At 47.4% G+C, this 25747-nt stretch overlaps 1 protein-coding gene across 5 annotated transcripts; it reads right to left on the reverse strand.

The window, feature by feature from the left end:
* Positions 1 to 634: 634 nt before the first annotated feature.
* Positions 635 to 25699, reverse strand: LOC137158454 (zinc finger protein 154-like). 5 transcript variants are annotated; one of them, XM_067556215.1, is made up of 7 exons: positions 25556 to 25699; positions 22858 to 22944; positions 22147 to 22368; positions 21494 to 21516; positions 19844 to 19956; positions 19271 to 19303; positions 635 to 5869 (listed from the first exon to the last, which is right to left on the reverse strand). In XM_067556215.1, exons 1-7 carry the CDS (start codon positions 25616 to 25618, stop codon positions 5031 to 5033), a joined length of 1380 nt encoding a protein of 459 aa, XP_067412316.1. In that variant the 5' UTR covers positions 25619 to 25699; the 3' UTR covers positions 635 to 5030. The 5 variants fall into 5 exon arrangements, with proteins under 5 accessions (XP_067412316.1, XP_067412312.1, XP_067412314.1 ...); XM_067556211.1 differs by having other exon boundaries at positions 635 to 5866; positions 25556 to 25675; XM_067556213.1 differs by lacking the exon at positions 25556 to 25699 and adding an exon at positions 24351 to 24517 and having other exon boundaries at positions 22872 to 22944.
* Positions 25700 to 25747: the final 48 nt, after the last annotated feature.

The following is a 25747-nucleotide window of genomic DNA, read 5'->3' on the forward strand; positions in this document are numbered from 1 at the left end:
GCCGAGAGTCAAGTGTCAGGAGGCAGGGTCAGGTTTTAGAGATCAGAGGCCGAGACAGACCAGAGGGAAAACCAGGAGTTAGGACGCAAGGCAAGGTTATCAGAGATCAGTACAAGTAGCAGCAGCAAGTGTTGCAGGGGAAGCAGTCCTGAGCAGGGAGAGCTCAGTTCCATAGACAACTCTTTGTTCCTGTGCTGGGTTTATATAGAAGCTGTGAACTAATCAGGAACTCCAGAAGTCCTGCCAATCAAATTCCAGGACTGGAGTCCTCAGTGGGGGTCCGGCTTCTAATCTAGCAACTGTTAGTAGGTCACTGGGTGGCAGGTTGGGCCTTGCGAGCTCCAGAGAGTCCTGTGGACCAGTGTTCAAGATGCACAGTCCCTGACATCACCCCCTTCCCAAGGGTGCTGTCAGGGCAATGTAGGACCAGGCTCCTATGGAACGCCCACACAAGTCCGGGAGTGTGTACGTTTTCAGCAGCTTCAAAGGCATGTTCCTCAAGACCATACCCCTCCCCTTTACCAGAGCCTGCCATTGTGACGTTCATATAAGTTTACCAATTTAACAAAGAAATGGATATGCACCAGCCTTGTTATTACCAATGAAGTCTCCAACACAAACGCACTGCTTTAGGTAGAGCAAACAAACAGATTTATTAACTATAGAAGAATTTTACATAATTATAAGTCAAAGCAGAATAAGTCAGATTTGGTCAAAAGAAACAAAAGCAAAACACATTCTAAGCTAAGCTTAACACTTTCAGCAACCTTAAAAACATAGGTGATTCTTACCACATGCTGGCTGGTTCCCTTCAGCCAGGCTCTCCCCTCTGGTCCGCGCTTCAGTTGCTTGGTGGTGTTTGCAGATGGAGGTGGAAGGGACAGAGCATGGTAAAGGTCTCCCCTTTTTTATTCCTTCTCCCCTCTGGGGTTTTGCCCCCTTCCCCTAGGGTCAGGTGACAAATAATGTCCTTATATGGACATAGCCATGTCCTGAGTCAGTCAGCATTACCTCCTCAGGGTTCCAAGCTGCCCAAGGGAAGGGAGATAACTCACTCGAGAGTCCAGTTGATCCTCCTTTGATGCCCAGGCCAGCTCTTTGTTCCTGGAAGGCTGAGCTGGGTTTGTCCTATACATACCTTGATGTGGTGTGAACTGCCCTCTACTCCTGGAAAGTTTTGCCTGGACATGTTTTAAGCCATGAGGACACATCTCTGGGAATATTACATAAGGCAGCCTCCTAACTATACACATTAAACTGCAATCAACATACTACTAGAGCAATAATGACTAGCACACATCATGAGCATTCCAAAGACATCTAATGTGACATACGTTGCGTTAGATAATACACAATTATACATAAGGATGGACATGGGTGTACAGAGCGTCACTGCCATATTTACATTTAGAATCCAGGATCTCGTGAACCACCTATTCCTCATAGCCCTGTACCTGTACCAGGAGGGAAGGTGGCTGGATCCTATGAGGGGAAAGGGTTTTCTTTGTAGGTTTTCAAAAATTGTATGTAAAGCACTGGGTCTTCAGAGAACAGGATAGTTGGAATTAAAAAAATGACTGGATTAACCATTGCAGGATCTTAAAAGGGCCAAGAACCAAAAGGCCAGGTCTGTCTGATACCTTTTGTCCCTCTGTATAGGTGGGGCCTTGCCACTGCTGCTGGTCCACGTATTGTTTATCGTCTGTTCTTGCTTTTTCCAAGAGATCCTTCACTTCTTCCTGGGCCTGACAAATCTGCTGCACCAGGTTTGAGGCAGGTGGGTTGGGAGAGGGCGCAGGTAATTGTAGGTGAATTTTACTCATTAGTAAAAAAGGGCCTTTGACCCACAGATGTATGGTCTGTATTGTTGTAGGCAAACTCCGCATAAGGGAGACGTGAGGACCAATTGTCCTGATCATGATTAATATAACATCACAGATACTGCTTGAGAATCTGGTTGTCCCTTTCCGTCTGGTCATTGGAGGAAAGACATGCGGATTCCCAAACCATTAGCCTATTTAGCAAATACTTCCCAAAGAAAAGGAAAGTGGGTATTTAAATATTCCAGATCTATTAATAATAATATATTTCATATTAGATTTTTTAAAAATCTTCTCTGATTTTTCCCTGCCAGTTTTGAATAATTATCTCACCTGGGTATTTTGGAAAATTCCTGGTGGGCAGATCTGATCTCTCAGTGAAAGGTGGATGTCCAGTTAAGTAGGAGGAGAAAAATAAATCTTATGGAGACCTGAGGTTCTGAAGGCTGCTTTATTGTCAACAGTAAAACGAAGCAGCCAAACCTCATTGCAAACCTACCCTGTTATTTGGGATTGGCTGGCACAAGCATTCATTTTAGTACCAGTGGACTGTGCTCAAACTCGTAATGCATATGCAGTGAGTGGCAAACTTCCATTGCCAGCCTAGAAACCAAATCCATGCTCCATGGAAATGATTGTGATGCACAATGCTCTATCCCGGATTCTCAGATGTGTGTGTGTGGGTGGTGGGGGGGGGGGGAGAGGAGGAGGGAAGAGAGAGACACACACACAAAGTTGCATATATAATCACTGGAGTCTTGGCACAATGCCCAGCTAACTGATTACATTTAAAAAGCTAAACAAAATAATCCTGTTAAATCTGTGGCAAAATAAGAGTTGGTCTGGTCCTCACAGTCCTTGCACACACAACTAACCCCTTTGAATTCTAAGAGTAAAGGCTGGAGGATCAGGCCCAATAGCAATGCTTTCTCAACCCAGGTCATAAAAATATCATTGAAAAATTGTTTTGATGTAGCAATTTATTTGAGAATTGAACAAACCAATTTAGTTAAGTACACCAGGTGCCTGTTATATTCTGAAGCATTCTTTAAAAATATTTTTTAGATTTGTTAAAAAAAAAAGATAAAGTGAACTAAAAACTAGGTAAAAATGTAGAACTGTGGTTGTAAATGTTAACAAAAACCTCTAAACAAACAAAATACATTAAAATATATAAAACATACATATTTTCTTCCAATACATGAAACATGCAATACAGCACACTGTAATGCTTTTTTTCACTCAGTGGGGCTATTACAATTTTTATTCAAATTCTGTGTATTCTCTCATACTCAAAATATAGTACTGTACATGTTAGCATACAGAATCATTTCACTGTCAATGGTGCTTCTATAATTCCTGCTGAGAAAGCTCTAACTCTAATAATCATAAATGTTATAATGATCTAATAATCATAAACGATAAATCATCATCACAAATGAAGAAGTTCTCATATTTACATATGGTATATCACATGCTCAGTCTAGTTTAAGGAAACTGGGGAGGGGGCCCAATTTCGATAGTGCTCAGGACCACAAAATTGTTTAATCCAGACCTGCCTGGGCCACAACTGCTTTGGGAACCAAATATTTTGCCTCATTCCAAGTCACTTATTGTGGAATTCTCTTCCCAGGTCATCTGAAACAATACTGACCTAACCAATTGAACAACAGTGTGATCAGACCCAATTACTTCAGCTAGTTGCACAATTTGTAGTGTATTGTTATTCACCATTTCAGTATGGAGATTTAAAATACACTACTAGTTCCTTGGTAGAATGCCCAATAAATTGGAGTATTCTGTCCTGGTGACAAAGTATTTCCTCTATGTCATTGTGGAGGTGTGGGGAAAAAAACTAAAGATTATTTTAGCAAATGGTAATCTGTTTCAAAGTCCCTAATAAATCTGATCTACATTCTGGCCAATAAAATATCCAATTATGTGACCAAATTGCCTTCTCCAAGAAGGAGAAAAATCCATAATGCAGACAGGTATAAGACAATTACAGTTTCCTATACTATGAAATTCCACAGCAGATTATATCTGGTGATTCAAAAGTCAGGAGAACAAATTATCCAACTGTGTTCTCTTATGATCCATTCAAACCTACTTCACTCAGTACACCTCATTATTACTCAGTCATGTTATTTTCAAAAGTTTTAGAATAATTGAAATGGGGAAAAACAGCCAGCCTTTCCACTTGATCAGTAGGAAAAAGCTCAAAAGTCACTTTGCCAATAAATGGAAATTGAGATTTAAGATCAGAATGATCACACTGTCTTTGGAATCCATTCAATTCTCCCCTCTAGGTCTGTGACACTTTAATCTCCAGCACTAACAAGTATGATTTAAGATCCAATAAATCAGAACGTGATTCCTAAGCACAGAGAGCTAAGAACAGTGTGTCACATGACACTTTGGGAGCTAGAGGGGGTAGAATAAATTCTAAAGCCGTAGTGGTGAGGGAGTATCATGCTGGTGACGGGGAAGGAATCTCTCCAATTCACCCCATCTCCTTCGTGTATCACAGAGACTGAAATTACACCTTTTTGTGTCCCTGCTCCTGCTGTGTTATAAATATATTTTAAATTAAAAAAAAAAGTACTAAAATAATTATGTTTGATCACTACCTGGAGAAATGGGAGAACAACTCGTAGTGAGACAATCTGTCCATGAAGGGTGAACTCAGTGACCCTGACAATCACTCTGCTAATGGGGGAACAATATAAACGATGCTTAGGGTTGTCTGAACCAGGAAAAGTGAGGGAGAAATGTGCTAGCTAACCGCAATCACTTTACCAGGGCTATGTTTTTACTGCAAAAATAGTTTAGTATTGAAATCACGATAGCTAACTCAAGCTTGCTAACTCCATGGAAAATCCTAGGAGAGACAAGGGTCCAGGTAGATTTGACCTCAATGTATCTAGTCAATGTCACCCTTATCTCCCCACCTGGGGCTGATGGATGTCCCTGGCAGGAGGGGCACACACTCCTATGACTTAAAGGATATCAAGGAGTTGATAGGAAGAATGATGGGTTTCACCCCAAAGAAAGGCGAGCGGCAAAAGCACACAAGTCACCTGGTGAAGCTGAGGGAGCCCAGTGAAGCAAATGGTGCAAATAGCTTTAAAAGTCACTATGTGGGAAATAGCAAATGCATTTAAAAACAAAAAAATACTTCAGCCAGCCCTAGTCAAGGCATTTATGAGGTCACTCTCCCTTGTGGATCCTCTGATGTGTAATAAGGTGTGAGTTCTGATTGAAGGTTTTCCCACATGCCGAACATTTAAAGGGTCTGTCTCCTGTGTGGATTGTCTCATGTCTAATAAGGTCTGAGCTCCTAGTAAAGCTTTTCCCACACTCAAAGCATTTATAGGGTCTCTCCCCCATGTGGGTTCTCTGATGTTGAGTAAGGTTTGAGCTGTCAGTGAAGCTTTTCCCGCAGTCAGAGCATGTAAAAGGTCTATTTCCTGTGTGGATTCTAAAATGTGTTATAAGGTTTGAGTTCCTATTGAAGCTTTTTCCACACTCGGAACATGTAAAGGGTCTATTTCCTGTGTGGATTGTCTGATGTGCAATAAGGTTTGAGCTCACACTGAAGCTTTTCCCGCACTCGGAGCATTTAAAGGGTCTCTGTCCTGTGTGGAGTCTCCGATGTCTAATAAGGTGTGAGTTCCGAATGAAGCTTTTCCCGCACTCGCAGCATCTATAGGGTGTCTCGCCCATGTGGATTCTCTGATGTGTAATAAGGGCTGAGTAGTTACTGAAATTTTTCCCACACTCAGTGCAGGCGTTTTTTCTCTTTTCTATGGGGATTCTCTGCTGGGTTGTGGTTTCCTTGAGGCCCTTGCCACCTCCCCGACAATCCCCTGGCTGTTTTCCCTGCTGCTTCTCTGGCTGGTGCTGACTCTTATGACCTTTTTTCTGCTCATAACTCCAGTAAATATTCTTTTCAGATCTTTCTGATAACATCCTGGGTGGTTCCACATGCTGAGCATCTCCCTGCTGAGGATTCACCTCCTCATTCTCACTCACTGTCCCCTCACCTGCTGCGACAGAGAGAGAATCCAGTCATGAGTTATTCCCTGCACTGGGGAGAAAGAAAATGTTAGAGAGTGACTAGGAAAGGGGGAAACAAACTAAAATAATTGCTGGACAGATGGAAAAAATCAGGAGCTGATTCCTCCCAAAACTTTCCCTATGGGAAAGAGGGCGAGATCAATTCTGCCTCCACATCCCATGCGAACACTCAGGGGAAAGGATCATCCAGGAGGAAGCTACTACCAGGTGTCAGTGAAGATGGGTAGGAAGTTGAGGATGCATCACATGCTGGAGATAAGTCTGGACTCAAAGAGTTCACAAGGTCTTTGTAGTGAATCCCAGCTCTTTTCATTAGACAAAAGAAGTTTTGAGTTAATTTAACTCATTCCCATCTGTGCAGTCGCCTCCCAGGATCTCTCCTTGCTCTGAACCCTGGAGAGCCATCACCCACAGCTCTTCCCCTTGTTTCAGCTGGGAGAGCATATTAGATTTGGAAACTGGAAACTCTCCTCAGGGGAAGAAAATAAGTGAGAGCAGGTGAATTCATGGGATATTTTTCACAAACCATGTTCTATTATTTAACATAAACTTATTCTAAAGCAGTAAAATCCCAGAGCCAGCTCCCCAGGTGCTCAAAGCTGCAGGATACTCAGCTAATGGGGAGATTTAACTAACCACATCTCTGCTAGGAACACACACAGCCAGATGCTCATTAATAAAGGGGATCCTACAATACAGAGAACACATTTCTATGTCACACAATGAGGGAGCTCCAGCTAGAAGGGAAGCCACCCTGGATTTGATTATCACTGACAGAGGGGTCCAGTGACAGTGAGAGAGTCCTACAGAAACTGGGACCAGTGAGCATGCGCTAATGGGGTTACAGCACCATAAGGGATGGAGGGAGCAAGGGTGTCAATGAACACAGCAGTTCGGAGGTAACAGATGCCAGGAAAGCACATTTTGGTGACTCAAGATAACAAGCGAGTCAGCTGCAGAGGGAGGGAGTATGAAAATTCCCCAGGGGGTGTAACATGGCTTGGAAATTAGAGGATATAATTCAGGAGCAATAGACTCTATGGATGTGGACAAACAGGAAAGAGTCCAGCGGAGGGCAACAAAAATGATTAGGGGGCTGGAGCACAAAACTTATGAGGAGAGGCTGAGGGAACAAGGCTTGTTTAGTCTGCAGAAGAGAAGAACGAGGGGGGATTTGATAGCAGCCTTTAAATACCTGAAGGGGGGTTCCATGGAGGATGGAGCTAGGCTGTTCTCAGTGGTGGCAGATGACAGAACAAGGAGCAATGGTCTCAAGTTGCAGTGGGGGAGGTCTAGATTGGACATTAGGACAAATGTTTTCCCTAGGAGGGTGGTGAAGCACTGGAATGGGTTACCTAGGGAGGTGGTGGAATCTCTATCCTTAGAGGTTTTTAAAGCCTGGCTTGACGAAGCCCTGGCTGGGATGATTTAGTTCGGGTTGGTCCTGCTTTGAGCAGGGGATTGGACTAGATGATCTCCTGAGGTCCCTTCCAATCCTAATCTTCTATGATTCTATTAATCTATTTCCTATGCAAAAGGAGAATGTGAGAAAGAAGAATTGGACCATGTGGCCTCAGGAGTGACTGGCTCAAAGATCCAAAGAGCCTGAAGGGAGGGGAGAGATTGTGGCTGCTGCAGATGGGGATGGGGAAGTGAGATCCTCTGAATCTGTTGCAACATAATCAACAAAGTGCACATTTGTGCAGGGTGAGGGTCTGGGGGAGGGAGGAGTGTAAGGACTCCGGAATAGTGGCTGTGGGCTCAGTGGGTAGGGAAGGGATGTTCGGGGGGGAGTGAGCAGTGAAGCGAGGACAAGAGATAATAATGTTTGAAAAAAATATGTAAAAGAAAGTGAAACAGGACTAAAGAAAATGGAGTGTAGGCTCCAAAGCAACAGGAGCTGGGCAGAGAATCTGTGCTAATGGGCTGGAGCTCCAGATCCTCAGAATCTCCCCTCCCCTTTGTAACCCAGGGAGTCCCTCCGTGCCACCTGGCAGAGGGCACACCTTACTATAATTCTCATCAGGCTGACACTGCCACACTGTCGTCATAATCAGTATCTAACAGTTGTCATGCAAGGTCTCACATGCAAACAGGTAACATGCTAGTCACTAATATTGTTGTGTGATGTGTATATGGGTAGGGTGTAAAGAATTATAGATGTGTGCTGAAAATATGGTTTTAAAATGCCTTTTATAAGCAGTGCATCAGCCCAGACTGCTTTAGACAAAGGAATGTTGTTTTGCCTGTCTTCCTGTGTCTCCAATGTAAACTGAGCCAGGTAATTCCTCAGATGACAATGAAAAGTACATCTATATATAACATAAAGCCATCAAGTTAAAACGACCGGGGGCGATGGGGGAGGGGAGACCACTTAGCACTTCTGATGGGGAATGGAGCCTGCACACCCAGGAAGCCTTCCTGGCTCTTGACACAGAGACAACAGACTTTGGGTAACATAAGCAAAAGCAGAAAGCCATTTTGGCATCCATTACCTATGGGACAAAGGGGGAGCAGCGCTCTTTGTGCTCATGCAAAGTGGATATTTTTGGCCTGAAAAACAAGGATAGCTGGAACTCCAGCTGAAAAACCTGCTTAGAGAAAGTTAAGTTTTAGTCACTAGAAAGTGTGTTTTCTTTTGTTTTACTTGTAGCCAGATCCGTGTATGACACTGAAGTGTGAAGTCATCAGCTGAACTACCACGCTGGTGTGGGCTCTGGGCCTTTGGAGGCAGCAAACTTTACTAACATCTGTGAGCAGGCAGTGAGAGTGACAGGACACTGCGGGGAAGACAGGTTTGGGGAGGCTGAGGACTGAATGGGCTGTTGGTGCCTCCTGCCCGGAGTAACCAGGCTGGTGGAAGCCAGGGTGAGGTCACTGTGCTGTGAGCAGGTGGCTGGTATCCGGGCTGTGAGCCAAAGCTGCACAGCACAGAACCATCCAGGGCTCCAGGGCAGGCAGTGACAGAACCACCCATTTGCCAGGGTGAACCTCCAAAGCAGCACACTGGTGTAGTAGAACAGGATTTTCACACAGCTTGCTCTTTGACTGAGGTTTACACACCGAACATTGGTAAACTAGATTTTTAAGTGATTTAGAGTGAGAAGACTAAGAACAGTCAAAAAAGGTTACAGTTTTATTTTCTGTTTGTTTATTTCAATTGAGGATATAGAACAAAACAGGGAATTAGAATTAGCCAGACTGGAGGCTGATCAAGCATGTCACAGGAAGTGATAGTACTGCTCTATTCAGCACTGGTTAGGCCTCAGCTGGAGTACTGTGTCCAATTTTGGTCACCGATGAAGAATGTAGAGAAACTGGAAAGGATCCAGAGGTGAGTGAGAAAGATGATCAGAGGGATGGAACACAAGCCATGTGAACAAAGGCTGAAGGAACTGGGTATATTTAGTTTGGAAAAAAGGAGATTAAGCGGGGAAACGATAGCAGTCTTCAAATACTTAGACTCATAGACTATAAGGTCAGAAGGGACCGTTATGATCACCTAGTCTGACCTCCTGCACAATGCAGGCCACAGAACCTCACCCATCCACTCCTGTAATAGACCCCTAACCTAAGACTGAGTTACTGAAGTCCTCAAATAATGATTTAAAGAGCTCAAGGTACAGAGAATCCACCAGCAAGTGAACAGTGCCCCACGCTATAGAGGTAGGCAAAAAAGCCCCAGGGCCCATGCCAATCTGCCCTGGGGGAAAATTCCTTCCCGACCCCAAACATGGTGATCCATTAAACCCTGAGCATATGGGCGAGACTCACTAGCCAGACACCCAGAAAGGATTATCTGTAGTAACTCAGAAAAGCTGCCATAAAAAAGATGGAGAAAAATTGTTCTTTCTTGCCACAGAGGCTGGGACAAGAGGCAGTGGTTTCAAACTACAGCATAGCAGATTTAGATTAAATCTCAGGAAAAACTTCCTAACTGGTAAGAACAGTAGGACAATGGAACAGACTGCTTAGGGAGGCTGCAGAAGCTCCTTCACCAGAGGTTTTCAAAAGGAGGCTGGATAGCCATCTGTCTTGGATGGCTTAGACACAATAAATCCTGCATTTTGGCAAAGGATTAGCCTAGATGACTCTGGAGGTCCCCTGTAACCCTGATTCTATTATCAGAAAGATAAAGCGTGGGAAGCTGTAAAAACAGCATGGGGACACCAAAAATGGAAATCAAACAGTGAGATAAAGAGTGTAAACACCAAAGATGGGAAACAGACCAGTGAGCCAAACACTAAAGATGGGAGTTGACCAGAAAGCTAAAAAAGTTGACCAGAAAGAAGCCCAAGGAAAGGACTGAGACAGACTATAACCTGGACACAATGGATAAGCATGGCCAAATCTCAAAGCCCACGGGTACCCTCTCTTCCCAAGGAACATCCAGATGGACAAGCTCTGTCCTGCAAACTGTATTGAGGAATACCTTACTACTTTTGAAAAACTCTGAGTTGCATAAAGTCACAGGAAAAAAGAAAGTTCCTATGCTGGTTACAAAGCTCACACGCAAAGCAGTAAATGTATTTAATGAAATGCCAATTCAACAGGCTTTGAAATACGACTTTAAAAAGGATGTATTGCAAAAGTTTCAAATTACCCCTGAAGTGTACAGGATCAGAGTTAGAAACCTCAAAAAAAGGTGTCAACATGAGTCATAGGGAACATATTTATAAAATGTGTTATCTGATAAGGAAATGGGGAAAGGTGTTGAGGATTATGACCAGTTATTCCACCTTTTTGCACATGAACATTTCTTGAGAATATGTGCTGATGAAATCAGAGAAGCCACTTAGGATAAAACTTTAGGTTCTGTTCAGGAAGCAGTCGATCTGCCTGATTCCTATGTATAAGCCAGAGCATCTAGTCAGCACAAGACACAGAAAAAGGGGCAGAAGCCAAGGGTAAAGAGAGGACCCAGTTTTACCCCTGGGAAAAGGGAGGGTGGGGTTAAGAGCCCAAGAACTCACCTCCTCAGAACCGATCCCCTCCTAGTAATCACACTTACAGACATTGTGTGCAGGAGAACTGCCCCAGGAGCTGTTTCACGTGTCTGACCCAATGCACCCCTGTATTCACACCCTACATATTTTATAGTAAACTTCGTACAAAATATGCCTTGTGAGGTATCATTTGAAAACTAATAACTCGCTGATCATTAATATTCTTCATGATGCATGTACACAGTATGGATTAAGAGTAAGGATACAATTCTGTCATGAAGGTCGTGTATTCAATGACTTTCCAGGACCCACAGGACTTGTTCTGGGACAGGGCTGGAGCAGCAGTCAGCTCCAGGCTGTTTGAACAGCTGCCCTGTGGCCAGCCCTGGACCACCAGAGCAGCAGCATCTGCCCTGCCAGAGCAGCAGCCAGGGTCGGATCAGTCCCCTACTGGGGCTGGAGCAGCTGCAAGCCCTGGCAGCTGTTTTCCCGCCTTCCCCAGAGTATTTGGAGGGACAGGTTGAGGCGTCCGTGAATTTTTGCTTATTGCCCGTGACCTCTCCCTGACTTTTATTAAAAATACATGACAGAATCTTCACCTTCATTAAGAGTTATGGATCTATACTGGAGTTATGACTGAAATGTATTTAAATCATGTATGTCAGAGAGAACGTGCTCGCTTCTCTGACCAGCTCAGCCACCAGGCAGAGACAATGAGGGTACATTTACACAGAAGTAGTAAACAGGGCCATCAAACTAACAGGGGTGGGGTGGGGATATGGCAGGAAACAGAGTAATTTGTATCGTAGCAAACACTAGCAGGGGAGGAAAGAGCATGAAGCTTCATTCACCACCAGACTCCATGTCACCTTCCTCACAGCTGGAATAAACTTCCCTTTGAGAGGTGACCTTCAATTTCATTTCAAAGGGTTGCTGGTCTATAAAGATGGGGGGCTGAAGGTAAAGTGATAAGCAATGGAATCAGCTAATTGTACGCAGTAGTACTGTATTGTAAAAGTGCACAAGTGATGTCCTTTCTGACAGCTGCTGGCACTGGTGATTAATATCTCTGTGAAACGTTTGTATTAGCACCATATGAGGAAATATGGATACTCAATGATATTATACTTTACAGTCTGTGGTCAAATAGGAAGCAGCAGATTCCCACCCAGACAGGAGAGAAGGCAGCTGTCTACCTGTCTCCTCTGTAAATTAAGCATGGTAGAATCAAAGCACACTGTTTACATACAAGGTGATGGAAAGCCCACAGGAAGGGAATGAGGACATCCTGCCTCTTGAAAACTGATAGCCAAACCACACAAAAGGCACGGTATGATAACTATACTTGTGAATGCTCTTTTGATGGGGGGGATTTAGTATTAGTGCTACTTCCTGTAAAAAGACAAAATGCAAAACTCCTGGGAGGACCTTATGAAGTTGTAGAACAAGATGTGAAGTCACATATGGTGTGAAAAAACCCCCATAGTAATGCTGCCCCACACACCATGTTACTACATGTTAACAAGCTGAACATGTATCACAATAAAGAAGCAATTGTGACATGGGGTGTTGTAAGGAAGAAAGGTCTGAGGTTTGCTGAATGGTAGGGTGACCTGTCACTTGGCAGGATTGAGGTATGTACAGAGCTAACACCACTCTTGGCTGTTCTGCAAAGCCACAAGCAAGTGTTCTCCAACATCCAGGGATGACTCATAAAATGTTTCACAGGATTGACACAGTGGGACCCCAGCCTGCCCCTAACAGGGCATCCAGAACCACTGGTAATGTACAAGAACAAATTTGTAAAGAAATACAAAGTGCTGGATATAGGAAATTAAAGAGTCTGACAGCTCCTGGGTCTCTCCTGTGGTGCTGGTCCCTAAAAAAGCTAAGACTATAAGGTTTTGTGTTGATCCTAGAAAATGTAATGCTGTCACAGTCCTGATGCATAGCCTATGCCAGAAATAATGACAAGTTAGGGTAAAGCAAAATACTTTGTCTTCACAGACAAGATCAGCTCCCAGACTACTGCAGTGGACAACACAGAATGGGGAGAAGGTGAGCAGTCCTCAGTGGTGAAAGAACAGGTTCAGGACTATTTAGAAGAGCTGGACATGCACAAGTCCATGGGGCTGGATGCAATTCATCCAAGGATGCGGACGGAGTTGGCTGAGTGATTGCAAAGCCAATGGGCCATTATCTCTGAAAGCTCATGGCGACTGGGGGAGGTCCCAGATGACTGGAAAAAAGCAAATATAGTGCCTATCTTCAAAAAAGGGAAGGAGGAAGATCTGGGGAACTACAGATTGATCAGCCTGACCTCAATCCTGAGAAAAATCATGGAGCAGGTCCTCAAAGTATCCATTTTGAGGCAGTTGGAAGAGAAGAAGGTGATCAGGAACAGTCAGCATGGATTCACCAAGGGAAAGTCATGCCTGACCAACCTGATTGCCTTCTATGAAGAGGTGACTGGCTCTGTGGATGTGGGGAAAGTGGTGGACATGATATACCTTGACTTTAGCAAAGCTTTCGATATGGTCTCCCACAATATTCTTATCAGCAAGTTAAAGACGTATGGGTTGGATGAATGGACTGTAAGGTGGATAGAAAGCTGGTTCATCAGGTAGTGATCAATGGCTCCATGTCTAGTTGGCAGCCAGTAACAAGCAGAGTGCCCCAGGGTTGGTGCTGGGGCCGGTTTTGTTCAACAACTTCATTAATGATCTGGCGGATGGAATGGATTGCACCCTCAGCAAGTTTGCAGATGACACTAAGCTGGGAGGAGTGGTAGATACGCTGGAGGGCAGGGATAGGATAGGGTGACCTAGACAAATTGGAGGATTGGGCCAAAAGAAATCTGACAAGGTTCAACAAAGATAAGTGCAGAGTCCTGCACTTAGGACAGAAGAATCCCATGCACAGCTACAGATTAGGGACCGACGGGCTAGGCAGCAGTTCTGCAGAAAAGGACCTGGGGGTTACAGTGGATAAGAAGCTGGATATGAGTAAGCAGTGTGCCCTGGTTGCCAAGAAGGCTGATAGCATATTGGGCTGCATCAGTAGGAGCATTGCCAGCAGATTGAGGGTAGTGATTATTCCCCTCTATTCAGCACCGGTGAGGCCACATCTGAAGTACTGTGTCCAGTTTTGGGTCCCCCACTACAGGAAAGACAAAGGACAAATTAGAGAGAGTCAAGCGGAGGGCAATGAAAATGATTAGGGGGTTAGAGCACATGATTTATGAGGAGAGGCTGAGGGAACTAGGCTTGTTTAGTCTGCAGAAAGAGAAGAGTGATGGGGGGATTTGATAGCAGCCTTTAACTACCTGAAGGGGATTCCAGGGAGGATGAAGCTAGGCTGTTCTCAGTGGTGGCGGATGACAGAACAAGGAGCTAATGTGTAAGTGTAAAGGCTGAGATTGCATCTTTATTTTCTGTGTAACTCGCATGTGTTTACTTTTCCTCACTATTTCATCTCTGAATCTGATTTTTCTATTAAATAAACTTTTTGTTTCTTTTTACTTCCAGCAGGTCTCTGGGGGTGTAAACTCTGTGGAGTGTGTGTACCAAAGTGAACTGGACAGATTTCACTCCTTCGGGGGTGTGATGTTGTATGATTAAAATATGACCATGTATATCATTGTTGCTACCACTGTTATATAATTGCAACAAATCTTATACAAAGTACATCATGTAAGGTATCAATGGAAAAGCTGCAATCTATAAAATATGATTATCCTGTTTGTATGTTTGTATCGTCTTTGTATCTGAAGTTTTGAATATTGACTATATACCTGTATTTCACATGTTTGCTCCTGAGGTAACACCCAAAAGGTAGTTTGTATCCAGTCTAGCCAACACATTGTGAATGGACTATGCAAGCTAATGGCCCATTAAAGAACACTTAGCTCACATAACAGAAGAAGCCTGTCCCCACCTGGTGAGCCTTCCTGCGGACATTTTAACCAAAATATGGGTAATGGCTGCTCCTATGACTCAAAGCATGCAAGGGCATGTGATTGCTCATGTGACCCTGCACTCCATCTCGTGCTCGTAATTTTCCAGAAATTAAGAGACTGAGAGCATCCCTCCACATGGGAGAAGATAGATAAGGCCCCGAAAGCATCTCCATTTTGCCTTTTTCGTGTTCTAATCTCTGGACAATGGACTTACATGAAAAGGAGCATGGTGACTATGGACCTTCCAATCTTTTGGAAGTTACCAGAGACTTTTACAAGCAGCACTCTGTAACATCACTACTACAAACCTGATCCAAGAACCTTGCAATGATCGTATGTATATGATTTCTTTGACCATTTTAACTCTTTCTTCTTTTCTATTAGAAATAAACCTTTAGATATTAGATACTAAAGAATTGGCAGCAGCGTGATTATTGGCTAAGACCTGACTTATATATTGATCTGGTTGCGTGGCTGGTCTCCTGGGACCAAAAGAACACTTTTTTGATTAAATTGGTTTTCAATAACCACTCATTGTAAAGTCTGGTGACTGTGTGGAAACAAGGGCTGGGATATCTGAGGAGACTGCATTTCTGACTTCTTGTTAACCAGTGTGTGAGACAGAAGTTTACTTTAGTTACTGGCTTGGTATATCTTACGGAAGAATAACCAACCGTTCGGGATTGGTCTGCCCCATTTCTCAGCAGTTTGTCCTGAATCTGGTATCCTGAGCTGTGACCCACTGAAGCAGAGAGACAGGGATGACAAACCAGAGGGGAAAAATGTGAGTGTCTGGTAGTTAAGAACTCAGGAAGACAGATTTGGGGGGACTCAGGACCAAAGGAAGTTGTTAAGAATAACTAGGCTGCTGGAAGCCAGGTTGCAACTTGTGTTACGGCTCTGAGCCATAGCAGACAGTGTTAGGGCACCCAAAGTTACAAAGCAAGTGGTGACAGAATCCCTTGCTGGTCTTGGTCATCCCCAAATGATGCACAGAAGAAGTCTGATTTTATTATTGATATATGGCTGTATGAGTTCAAAATATTACCTTCTGGGTTAATTAAAGCAGGAGCCACTTTTCATAGGCTGCTCACCCAAGTGTTCAGTGGACTGCAAGACTTCTCCCGAGCATACACAGACAATAGAGCGATATCTAGCAATCTTGGTCAGACCACAAGAGACACCTGGAGATCACATTGTCAAGACTCAGAGATGCACATCTTACTTTACAGGCATCTCAATGTAAAACAGGAGCTGTTCAAGTTCCTTATCTGGGAAAGCAGGTGTAGGGAGTAGAAAAATCTCTCCTGATCCCTTGAAAGTAGAACCTTTTGTTAACTGGCCTGGGCCCCTGACCAAACAGCAGGTCCCATCATTCACAGGCTTGATTAACTATTACCACCTCCTTGTACATGGGTTCAGTGACATCGTGTCTGCTAGCACAGACTTATGCAAGAAAACAAAGCCAAAGTGATACGGTCCCATGTGTGCTTAGAGGATTTTGATGAGGTAAAGAAAATCCTGTCAGAAAAGCCTGTTCTTCCGAGTCCAGACTTTGACAAAATGTTCGAGTGCATAGAGATGCATGAGCTATTGGTTTAGGTGCTGTACTGATGCAGTCAGGGGAAAGAAAGAAAGAAAGAAAGAACACCCCATTGCTTTCTTAGGCAAAAACCTCACCTCAACTGAACAAGATTATTCTGTCACAGAAAAAGAACGTCATGCCATAGTGTGGGCAGTCAAGCAGCTATGTCTCTGTATGTGCAACACAAAAATCAAGGTCCTGACTGATCAGTCTCCACCTACCTGGATACCCAGAAGCAATGGCACCATCTCTAAGTGGCTGTGGTGGATCATGATGCTCCAAAATTATGATATGGAAATTGTGCATATTAAGGGGAAAGAAGATACAGTAACAGATACCTAGTATTGGAAAGAGGTTCTGACCTGCTGACTCTCCTGCAGCGTTGTAAGATGTGACCCAGACAGTCCCTCAATACCAAGTGGCAGAGGGCACATCATAGCACAGGGGTGTCAAACATCCGGCCCATGGGCCGGATACAGCCCACCAATCTTTTTGGTCTGGCCTGCGCGGCTGCCAGAAAGTACAATGCCGTGAGATCTCATGGCATCAGGCGCTGCTATGAGATCTGTGTGCTCTGGCGGCAGCGCGTGGAGTGCTGTGTGCACGAGACACAGTGCTCCAAAAGGCGGGAGAGGGACAGTGTGGTCTTGGGGCATTGCGCACTACTATAATGCTTAATCACTGATCGATTCTTTTAATCGTAAAATAGTAGTTGTAGAGGTGAATTTACTGAAGTCTTTAACATCGCTGATATCTAGCAAATAAAATATAATACTACATAAAAATGGCTGTGCCTAGTATTTCGATTTATGGGTTGTATGGCCCATGTGAAGTACATTTAATTCAAATCTGGCCCGCCATAGCAAATGAGTTTGACATCCCTGCCATAGCATAATTTACTGATGCACTCATTGCCCCACCATTGGCATAACCAGTATCTAACAGTGTCATGTAAGATTGCCTGGTGATGGCTGACCTTGATGTTCTGGAAGGGTCAGAGCTAAGTAAAACTTGTGAAACCAGGAAATGCAGAATTACGGCACATTAACTCTACATTAGCCTTAACTCTGCCCTCTTTGCGTGATGGCCCAGTGCACCCATCACACACTCTGCCTTGGTCCTGTACTGACCAGGAGCTCCTGTCACTTAGCCTATCCCACAGTTACTCAGTTACACAACTCCTTCAACCCCTTGATTTTTGCTTACACTTCATTAAACCCATGCCACACACATCTCCCCCCAACTGCTGACACCCCATGGCGAGACTGTCCCTGTCCTGCTAGTGACACAGAGCAGTGCTGAAATCTGGCACACTGAATCTCTCCAGGTCCACCTGTACCTCTTTTCTTGTATCACACAGGTCAGGGTTAGGGGTCACAGACACCCCCCGAGGGCCACAGCTCCCCAGATGACCTCACAGCACAGTCACAGTGCAGCCAAGCTCCTACACCACTCGGTACAGATATTCCTAACACCAGGAAAGCAGCTGAGTACAGGTGACAACTGTGGAGCACACTGCCAGCGTCAGAGGGCAGAGATACGGCTGTGTGGACATTTACCTTGACTCTCTATTTCCTGGTCTGCAGAAGTTTGAGTTTTGCGGAACTCAGCATTCTCGAAGGGCAGGCGCTGTCACCAGGCAACCTCAGTTCTGCATTAATGAAGTTTTTTTCCATTTTATTTCTCTTTCAGCGTCTCTCTCCTGTCTCCCTTTCTATTTCCTTCGCCCTCTTCCCTCCCTCTGCCTGGGAGACTTGACCACCATCTATTCCTGGGTTTCTTCACTTGCCTGTAATTGCTAACAGCAACATATGCCATTTTGGCTCCAGACTTTCTGCCTTGTCCCCATCTCTGCTAACCACTGACTGGCTGTGATACAGTCACAGCAGTGAAAGGGTTACTGCACACAGCTGCAAGCTGCCTGAACTCACAGCTGGGATACAGAAGTAAAGAAAAGATTATTACTTGTAAGTTTTATTGGAATTAATAGTTCCCAGGGTCAGTCTACATCTGCTATGGTAGCTAGCTGCTCATTCAAACACGGCCCATAGACAATATAGTGCTCTCTTCCTATTCAGAGCCAATAGGGATACAAAATCTGGTCCAGTGTTTCTCAACTGGTGGGTCATGATCCCCAATGAGCTCAGGAAAAGCAATCATGGGGGCCAGGAACTACTGAAAGTTTTATTAGGACCTAAATAAAGAAAATCTCATTCCCCCACTCCCTGCACACTCTTCTCCCTCCAGGTGAAGTATTCTTGGTCAGCCTCTTCAAACACACACTATAAAGGCTTATCACTGTTCCATAGCTTTGTTCTTACTTTTATAGTAATGTCAGAAAGGTACAAAAATCCTTTACCTCAAATAAAGGGTTGCCAACGTGAAAAGTGTGAGAAATGCTGATGTTCACTAGAGAAGCTCCCTCCTCTTTCAAAATGAGCCCATGTACAATACAGGGCTCTCTTCCCATTCCTAGCTGGTCTGCAAACAGTAGAGCAGCCCCATTTCTCATTCAGCCCAGTCTATACAGGGGACAACTGGGTTCCACCCCTCACTCCTGAGACTCTACTGCCTCCCCATGGCCATTTTCAGTGGCTCATTAAAGCTGCCAGACTGCCCAGCGTATGGATGTTTTGTCTTTGTCTCACCATTTCACACCAGCCAGGTTCTTGTTCTTTCCTCAAAGGGAAACGCACCCGTCAGCCCAGGATTCACTTTGAACCCACCCAACATCACCGCAGCAGTGAACTGGGGGTCCCGGGGCTCACTCTGCGTCACACTGTTCCACAGTTTTCAGGTTCATCTCAGGCTGGAGGCAGTGATCCCCTGCCGCTAATGTGGTTACTGGACTGAAACCTCCCCAGCAGAGACGGAAACGTACCTGTGTTGCTCTCCAGCTCCAGTCGCAGAGTCTCTGGGGAAGGAGAGGACGGGAGAGGTGAGAATTCAGGCCCCGGCATTCGTGGGGACGTTCCTAGTGGTTACTAACAGAACTGCTGCTAGCTATGAGATGGTGACACAGACCTGATAACTCATGCCTGGTCTACACTGCCGTCGGCGATCAATGGGAGATACGCAAGCTACCTCCCGTTGACTTACTTACGTTGCCGTACCGCGGCGTCGCCACTGTGCTGCATTGACGGGAGACGCCCTCCGGTCGACGCAGCCGTACTCTTTTCGGGGGGGGATTTATGGGATCGACCTGAGAGCACTTTCAGAGTCGATTGAGCGGCTCTCCACAGCCCACTCAATGGATCCCACTGCATCGATCTGTGCAGCCCCGGCAGTAAAGACATACCCTCACCTGCTGCAGGCAGACCCAGCCCCACAGGGCTACTCCCATGGGGCTGTGAGACTGAGTCCAAGGTCAGCGACATCACTAGAGCCCCTGACTCATCCCCAGGGCGAGCGCCCCTCGAACAAGAAGGGACGCTGCTGCCCAACTCCAATTCACCTTTGAATCCCAGCAGCACCTCCTGCAGGACAGCACTTTTCAGAGAGAAATCGCGGAGGCTCTTCTCCAGCTCCACAAACCCCGGCTCTGGCTTCTGAAAAGACCCGGCCTCCCTGCAGAGGAAAGCAGGAATGGTTAGACCTGGGTCTCCCAATCCCAGCAGCCCCCAAACTCCACAAAACCCGCATCTGAGCTTTGCAGTCTGAGATGATCACCTGCCCTCAGCCCAGTGTGCTCCATGGGCTGTGGGGAGACAATGGAGCAAGTGATGGAGACAGGTTTTGGAGCTTTATCTGAGCCACGCTCCACCCGGGGTTATTCCAGTAACAAGGGGTACTGGCATTACATGGAAAGGGAGGAGACACAGATCAAAGAGTTGGCATGTGCCCCATGTGCTCCCTGAGGCCACAGACAGAGTGCACAGGTCTCTGCCAGGGAATGAACCTGGACCATTTAACGCCAAAAGCCCTGAGCACTTCAGCTAATGCAGCGACTCCAGGGGTGTCAAATTCACTTGGTGGAAAGGGCCATATTCCAGTTTCTGTCATTGTCCTCAGGCCAGAGCATAAATTGGGGACACCCACCCACAAAGATCAAGGTGGTGGGGAATCTGCCCTTTATATAGAAAACTTTTCATTGCTCTAATTTATAAAGTACTTCATTGTCACCATTTTTTTTCACTTGACCAGCTGGGGCTCCTGCTATTTCTGCCCTCGGTTGTCCTGCCTTCCCCACGCTCCCTTCTCTCTATCTCTCTCTCATGTCCTTGTCTTTGTGTCTCTCCTCTGTTCATCCCTCTCTACAGCAAAACCCTATTCCTGCCCCTCAAGGGCTTCACTCCCATTGCCTCCCCCTTCCACCTGCTAAAGAGATCAGCAATAGAACATTCAATGTTGACACTAAAATATCATCATTTCAGCTGACACACCAGTAAGATTCACAGGGGACAGGGGAGTTCACACCTCTCCGAGTCAGGGTTTCAGGCTGTTTCAACAGACGCAGGCCTGGTCTACACTAGCAAATTAGGTGGTCTTAACTACGCCGTTCAGGGGTGTGAAAATTCCACACCCCTGATCAGCGTAGATAGGCCACTTTGAGTCCCTTTGTAGACAGTGCTAGGTCGTAGGAGGAAGTCTTCCAGCAACCTAGCTACCGCCTGTTGGGGAAGTGGATTACCTGTGCCAATGGGAGAACCCCTCCCTTTGCCATAAGGAGCATCTACAGTGAAACGCTGCAGCAGCACAGCTGCAGCTGTAGCATTTCAAGTGTACACAAGCCCTCAGGAAGGCAGCTCTGCCTATGTTTGCATTTGGGAGAGTTTCTTTGCAACCAGGAGGGCTAGAAATAGATTTTAAAAAGACAAAGCTGAGATTCTGCATGCTGTGAACACGTGCTGCGGCCACATAAATACTGCAGCCAGCTCGGGTCCGGCCCACAGGCCCTATACTTGCCAGCCCTCCTTAGCTGTCAGATGTGTGTGACCTCCTTGGCTCTTAGCTAGTAACAGGCTCCTCTCCTTCCTGAGGCAGCCACTAGGGGGAGACATGATCACAGGCATTCAGCCAGCATGTCACAGCAGGGCGAGCGCCATAGTCAGTGTGCGTTCCAAGGGAACCGCGCGGAAGGAGGGAAAGGCAGCCCAGGACGTACCTGTTCACAGTGCTTCCAGCCGCCTGCAGAGGGAGAGAAAGAAGAGGCCGTCAGTGGGTGTGTCCCAGGCTGGGGAGGCCTCCTGCTCTGCAGGGGAGTCATCACTGGAGCCTCGGCTATTTGGGGAATTTCAGACTCAGAGAGCGGCTGCCCTGTCTCACCCCCTGCAGTCGGGACATCTACCCTCTCAGCAGCCTCAGGGATCCTTGCTAGTCTCTCCCCAGGCGCTTCACAGGAAGGGAATATTTGCTGCATTGAGAGAGAAATTCCCCCTATTGCTGAAACCCTCCAAGTCCCCTCACACCACTGGACCCATTAACCGGGGGTGACATGGGACCTTGGGCCTGGCATGCGACTGCTGCTTGGCAGCGGGAGAGGGTGAGCCGGGAATTACACCCTCAAAGCACAAAGGCAGATAGACATTTACAGGGCAGGAGAGAAGGTCTTGGGGTTACAGCATGCAGGACTCCCAGGTCCCATCCCTGGCTCTGCCACAGACTCAGGCTGTGACTGTGGCAGGACTGTGCCCCTTCCGGTGCCTCGCTTTCCCTTCTGTAAAATAGGGATGATGCCCGAGGCCCCGCTTTGGGGTTGAGGGCTGAGAAGTTCCTCTAGAAACACTGTGTATTGTCACTGCACTAACACAGTCTGACCTGCAGGGATCGGCTCCTCGGCTGCTGTCCCCTCTCTCCTCCCTTCTCGCTGAGCAGGGAAATCTCCCTGCGCAGTCTGGAGACGCCCTCATCTCTTCTCTTCACAATGGCTCTGGACAGCTCTTCCAGCCAGGACAGCAGGAGCTGCTCCTGCTGCTCCAGAAATCCTCGCAGCTCCTTCCACGCTGCAACCATCTTCTGCCTCTCGACTTCCGTCTGTTTCTGCAATCACAGGGAGAGGGCGGATCAGAAATGTACCCCCAGCAGCTGGAGGAGTTATTTACCAGAGCACAGGGCCTCGTGCAGTGGGTGATGGGAGTGCAGTTAGGCCGGGAAGATGGAGGAAGACGGGCAGGGCTCAGCTGTCAATGGCTAACAGGAGGGGCTTTTCTCCCAAAATCTCATCAAATTGCACTCAGCCAAATTCTTTGTCTAGCCACCCACATTTCCTCTCCTCCTCCCCCTAGTCGCTGTAATATCTGAACAGCCCTTGGGCAGGGGCCCTCCAGGCCACAGACTGACTCTCTCCTGCACAGCAGCCTCCTGAACCCTAAACGCATCCTGCTGCTCACACGTCTGACCCCGCGCTCTCCCTGGGCTGCAGGGGGATGTTTCCTGGCTCAGGCTGACAGGGTGGGCCTGCGTTTGTAGTGTCACTCAGGGCACTCGGATCCCAGGCAAACCTGAGGGCAGGGGGCTCTGGGCACCCACCAGCAGCTCCTCACTTTGCTGCTCCTCCTTGGCTTTGGCTGCTTCTCTCTCTTTTCGCAGACAGGCCAGATGCTCTCCTGGTGCCTCCTGGAAGAAGTAGGGGAGGGAGGTTTACAAACCGCTACAAAGAGTCTCACCCTCCCAGATTTCAGGCTCATCCTGCCCTGCACAGGCCCTGGGACGCACTTAGACTTTCTTTCCAGATACAGTCCAACCTCCGCGAGGAAGATCTCACGGGGCAGTGGCAGAGGGACTGGGTTTTCCAGGGAAGACACATGAGGCCCTGGTGAAGTGACAGGGCGCAGCCCACGCCTCAGTCCCAAACATTCTCCAGCACCACTCACATCCCAAACAGCCAACTCCAGACGTCCCCCAACTTCCACAGCTCCAACCCAACAACCCAACGTGCTGGATCTGAACATGGACCCCCCCAAGCGCACACACCCCAACACCCTGGCTTTCAACCTCCCCCACCTCTACAGATCCCTCACACCAACACATCTCAAAGTCAAACTCTGAGCCCCCACACCCCAAAACCCAGCTCCAAGCAGCCCCACTACAGACTCAGACTCTAGGTCCGAAGGGACCAGTATGATCATCCAGTCTGACATCCTGCACAATGCAGGCCACAGAACCTCACCCACCCACTCCTGTAATAAACCTCTAACCTATGACTGAATTATTGAAGTCCTCAAATCATGGTTTAAAGACTTTAAGGTACAGAGAATCCACCAGGAAGTGAGCCATGCCTCCTGCTACAGAGGAAAGTGAAAACCCCCAGAGCCTTTGCCAATCTGTCCTGGGGGGAAATTCCTTCCCAACCCCAATTATGGCGATCAGTTAAACCCTGAGCATGTGGGCAAGACTCACCAGCCAGATGCCGAGAAAGAATTCTCTGTAGTAACTCAGAACCCACCCCATGTAACATCCCATTACAGGCCATTGGCATATCTACCACCAGTAGTCAAAGATCAGCCAATTGCCGAACTAGGCTGTCCCATCATACCATCCCCTCCATAAATTTACAAGCTCAGTTTTGAAGCCAGCTAGGTTTTTTGCCCCCACTGCTCTCCTGGGAAACCTGTTCCAGAACTTCACTCCTCTGATGGTTAGAAACCTGCGTCTAATTTCAAGTCTAAACTTTCTGATGGCCAGTTTATATCCATTAGTTCTTGTGTCCACATTGGCACTGAACTTAAATAATTTCTCTCTCTCCCTGGTGTTTATCCCTCTGATGTATTTATAGACAGCAATCATATCTCCCCTCAGCCTTCTTTTGGTTAGGCTAAACGAGCCAAGCTCTTTGAGTCTTCTCTCATAAGGCAGGTTTTCCATTCTGTGGATCATCCTAGTCGCCCTTCTCTGCACCTGTTCCAGTTTGAATTCATCTTTCTTAAACATGGGGGACCAGAACTGCACACAGTATTCCAGATGAGGTCTCAGCAGCGCCTTGTATAATGGTACTAACACCTCCCTATCTCTACTGGAAATACCTCGTCTGATGCATCCTAAGACCGCATTAGCTTTTTTCACAGCCACATCACATTGCAGCTCATAGTCATCCTGTGATCAACCAATACGCCCAGGTCCTTCTCCTCCTCTGTCACTTCCAACTGATGCGGTCACAGCTTATAGCAGAAATGCTTCTTCTTAGTCCTCAGCTCCAGCCACTCTGCCCACACGAGAACGGCCACACTGGGTCAGACCAGCGGCCCATCTAGCCCAGTGTCCTGTCTCTGCACTGGCCGGTGTCAGATGCTTCACAGGGAATGAACACAATAGGGCAATTATCACATCCAGTCCCAGCTCTGGGCAGAGATATAGGGACACCTGGAGCATGGGGTCGCGCCCCTCACTGTCTCGGCGAATGGCCATTGATGACGCTGTCCTCCGTGAACTCGCCTAGTTCTTTTCTGAACCCAGTTATACTTTGGCCTTCACAACAACCCCTGGCAAGGAGTTGTCCGGGTTGACTGTGCACTGCGTGAAGAAGAACTTCCTTGTGTTTGTTTTAAACCTGCTGCCCCTTAACTGGCAGCCTGACCCCTGGTTCTTGTGCTGTGGGCAGAGGTAAACAACACTTCCCTATTCACTGCGCCCCTCACGACTGCACAGACCTCGATCACATCCCCCAGCCAGCTCTTTTCTGAGCGGAATGACTGGCCACTCCCTGCCGTCTCTCCTCACATGGAAACTGGCCCATCCCGCACCAGGACCATTGCCCTTCTCCGCACCTTCTCTCCTTTGCCACGGGCTGAGCGCAGCTGCAGGCAGCGCTCGAGGGCCGGGTGCGCCATGGGTTTACATGGAGGCCCTGGGACATTTTCTGTCCCTTTCCTAACGGCTCCTGACACGCCTTAGCCAAGATCTCGCTCGCTCTCTCTCGCCAAGCCCAGCTCTGACCCCCAGATCCAGCCACCCCCTGGCTCCGCTCCGGGGGCTCAGCGGGCTCCAAGCTCCGCAGCCGAGCCGGGCTCGGGCTCTGGCTCCTGCAGCTCCCGGCCCAGCCGCGCCCCGGCTCCGTCGCACCCAGGCTGCGGCAGGGGCTGCTCCTCTGCACCGCTCGCCCGGCCCGGCAGCGCCTCTGCGGCCGCGGGGAGCTCGGGGACCCCGGTCGGAGCCAACCGAGCGGACGGGCCCGGCAGGAGAGTGCCCCCCCGCGCTGGCTCCAGCCCCGGCCCGGCCCGGCCCGGCCCACCTCGCTGCCTCGCTGCCAGCGGGGCCGGAGCAGCCTCGGCGCTGCGCTCCCGGCCCCGGCCATGGGCGGCTCCAGGCCTCCGGCTGCCAGTCCGCGACACAAAGGGCTCCTGCCTCCTGCTCCTCCCCGCCGGGCTCCGGGCGGGGCGGCTCCGGCCCGGATTGGCCCGGCTGCTCGTGGGGCCCCTGCAGG

This window comes from Emydura macquarii, unplaced genomic scaffold (assembly GCF_026122565.2).
Source record: "Emydura macquarii macquarii isolate MOO-44397 ecotype Brisbane River unplaced genomic scaffold, CSIRO-AGI_Emac_v2 contig_1692, whole genome shotgun sequence".
NCBI lineage: Eukaryota > Metazoa > Chordata > Testudines > Chelidae > Emydura > Emydura macquarii.

Coding starts and splice junctions, on each gene's coding strand:
- LOC137158454 (XM_067556215.1), bottom strand. CDS start 25,618: ATGGCCGGGGCCGGGAGCGCAGCGCCGAGGCTGCTCCGGCCCCGCTGG. Junction 22,369..22,857: donor AGCAAAGTGAGGAGCTGCTG/GTGGGTGCCCAG, acceptor CTGTGATTGCAG/AAACAGACGGAAGTCGAGAG. Junction 5,870..19,270: donor GGAGCTGGAGAGCAACACAG/GTACGTTTCCGT, acceptor TCTCTGTCGCAG/CAGGTGAGGGGACAGTGAGT.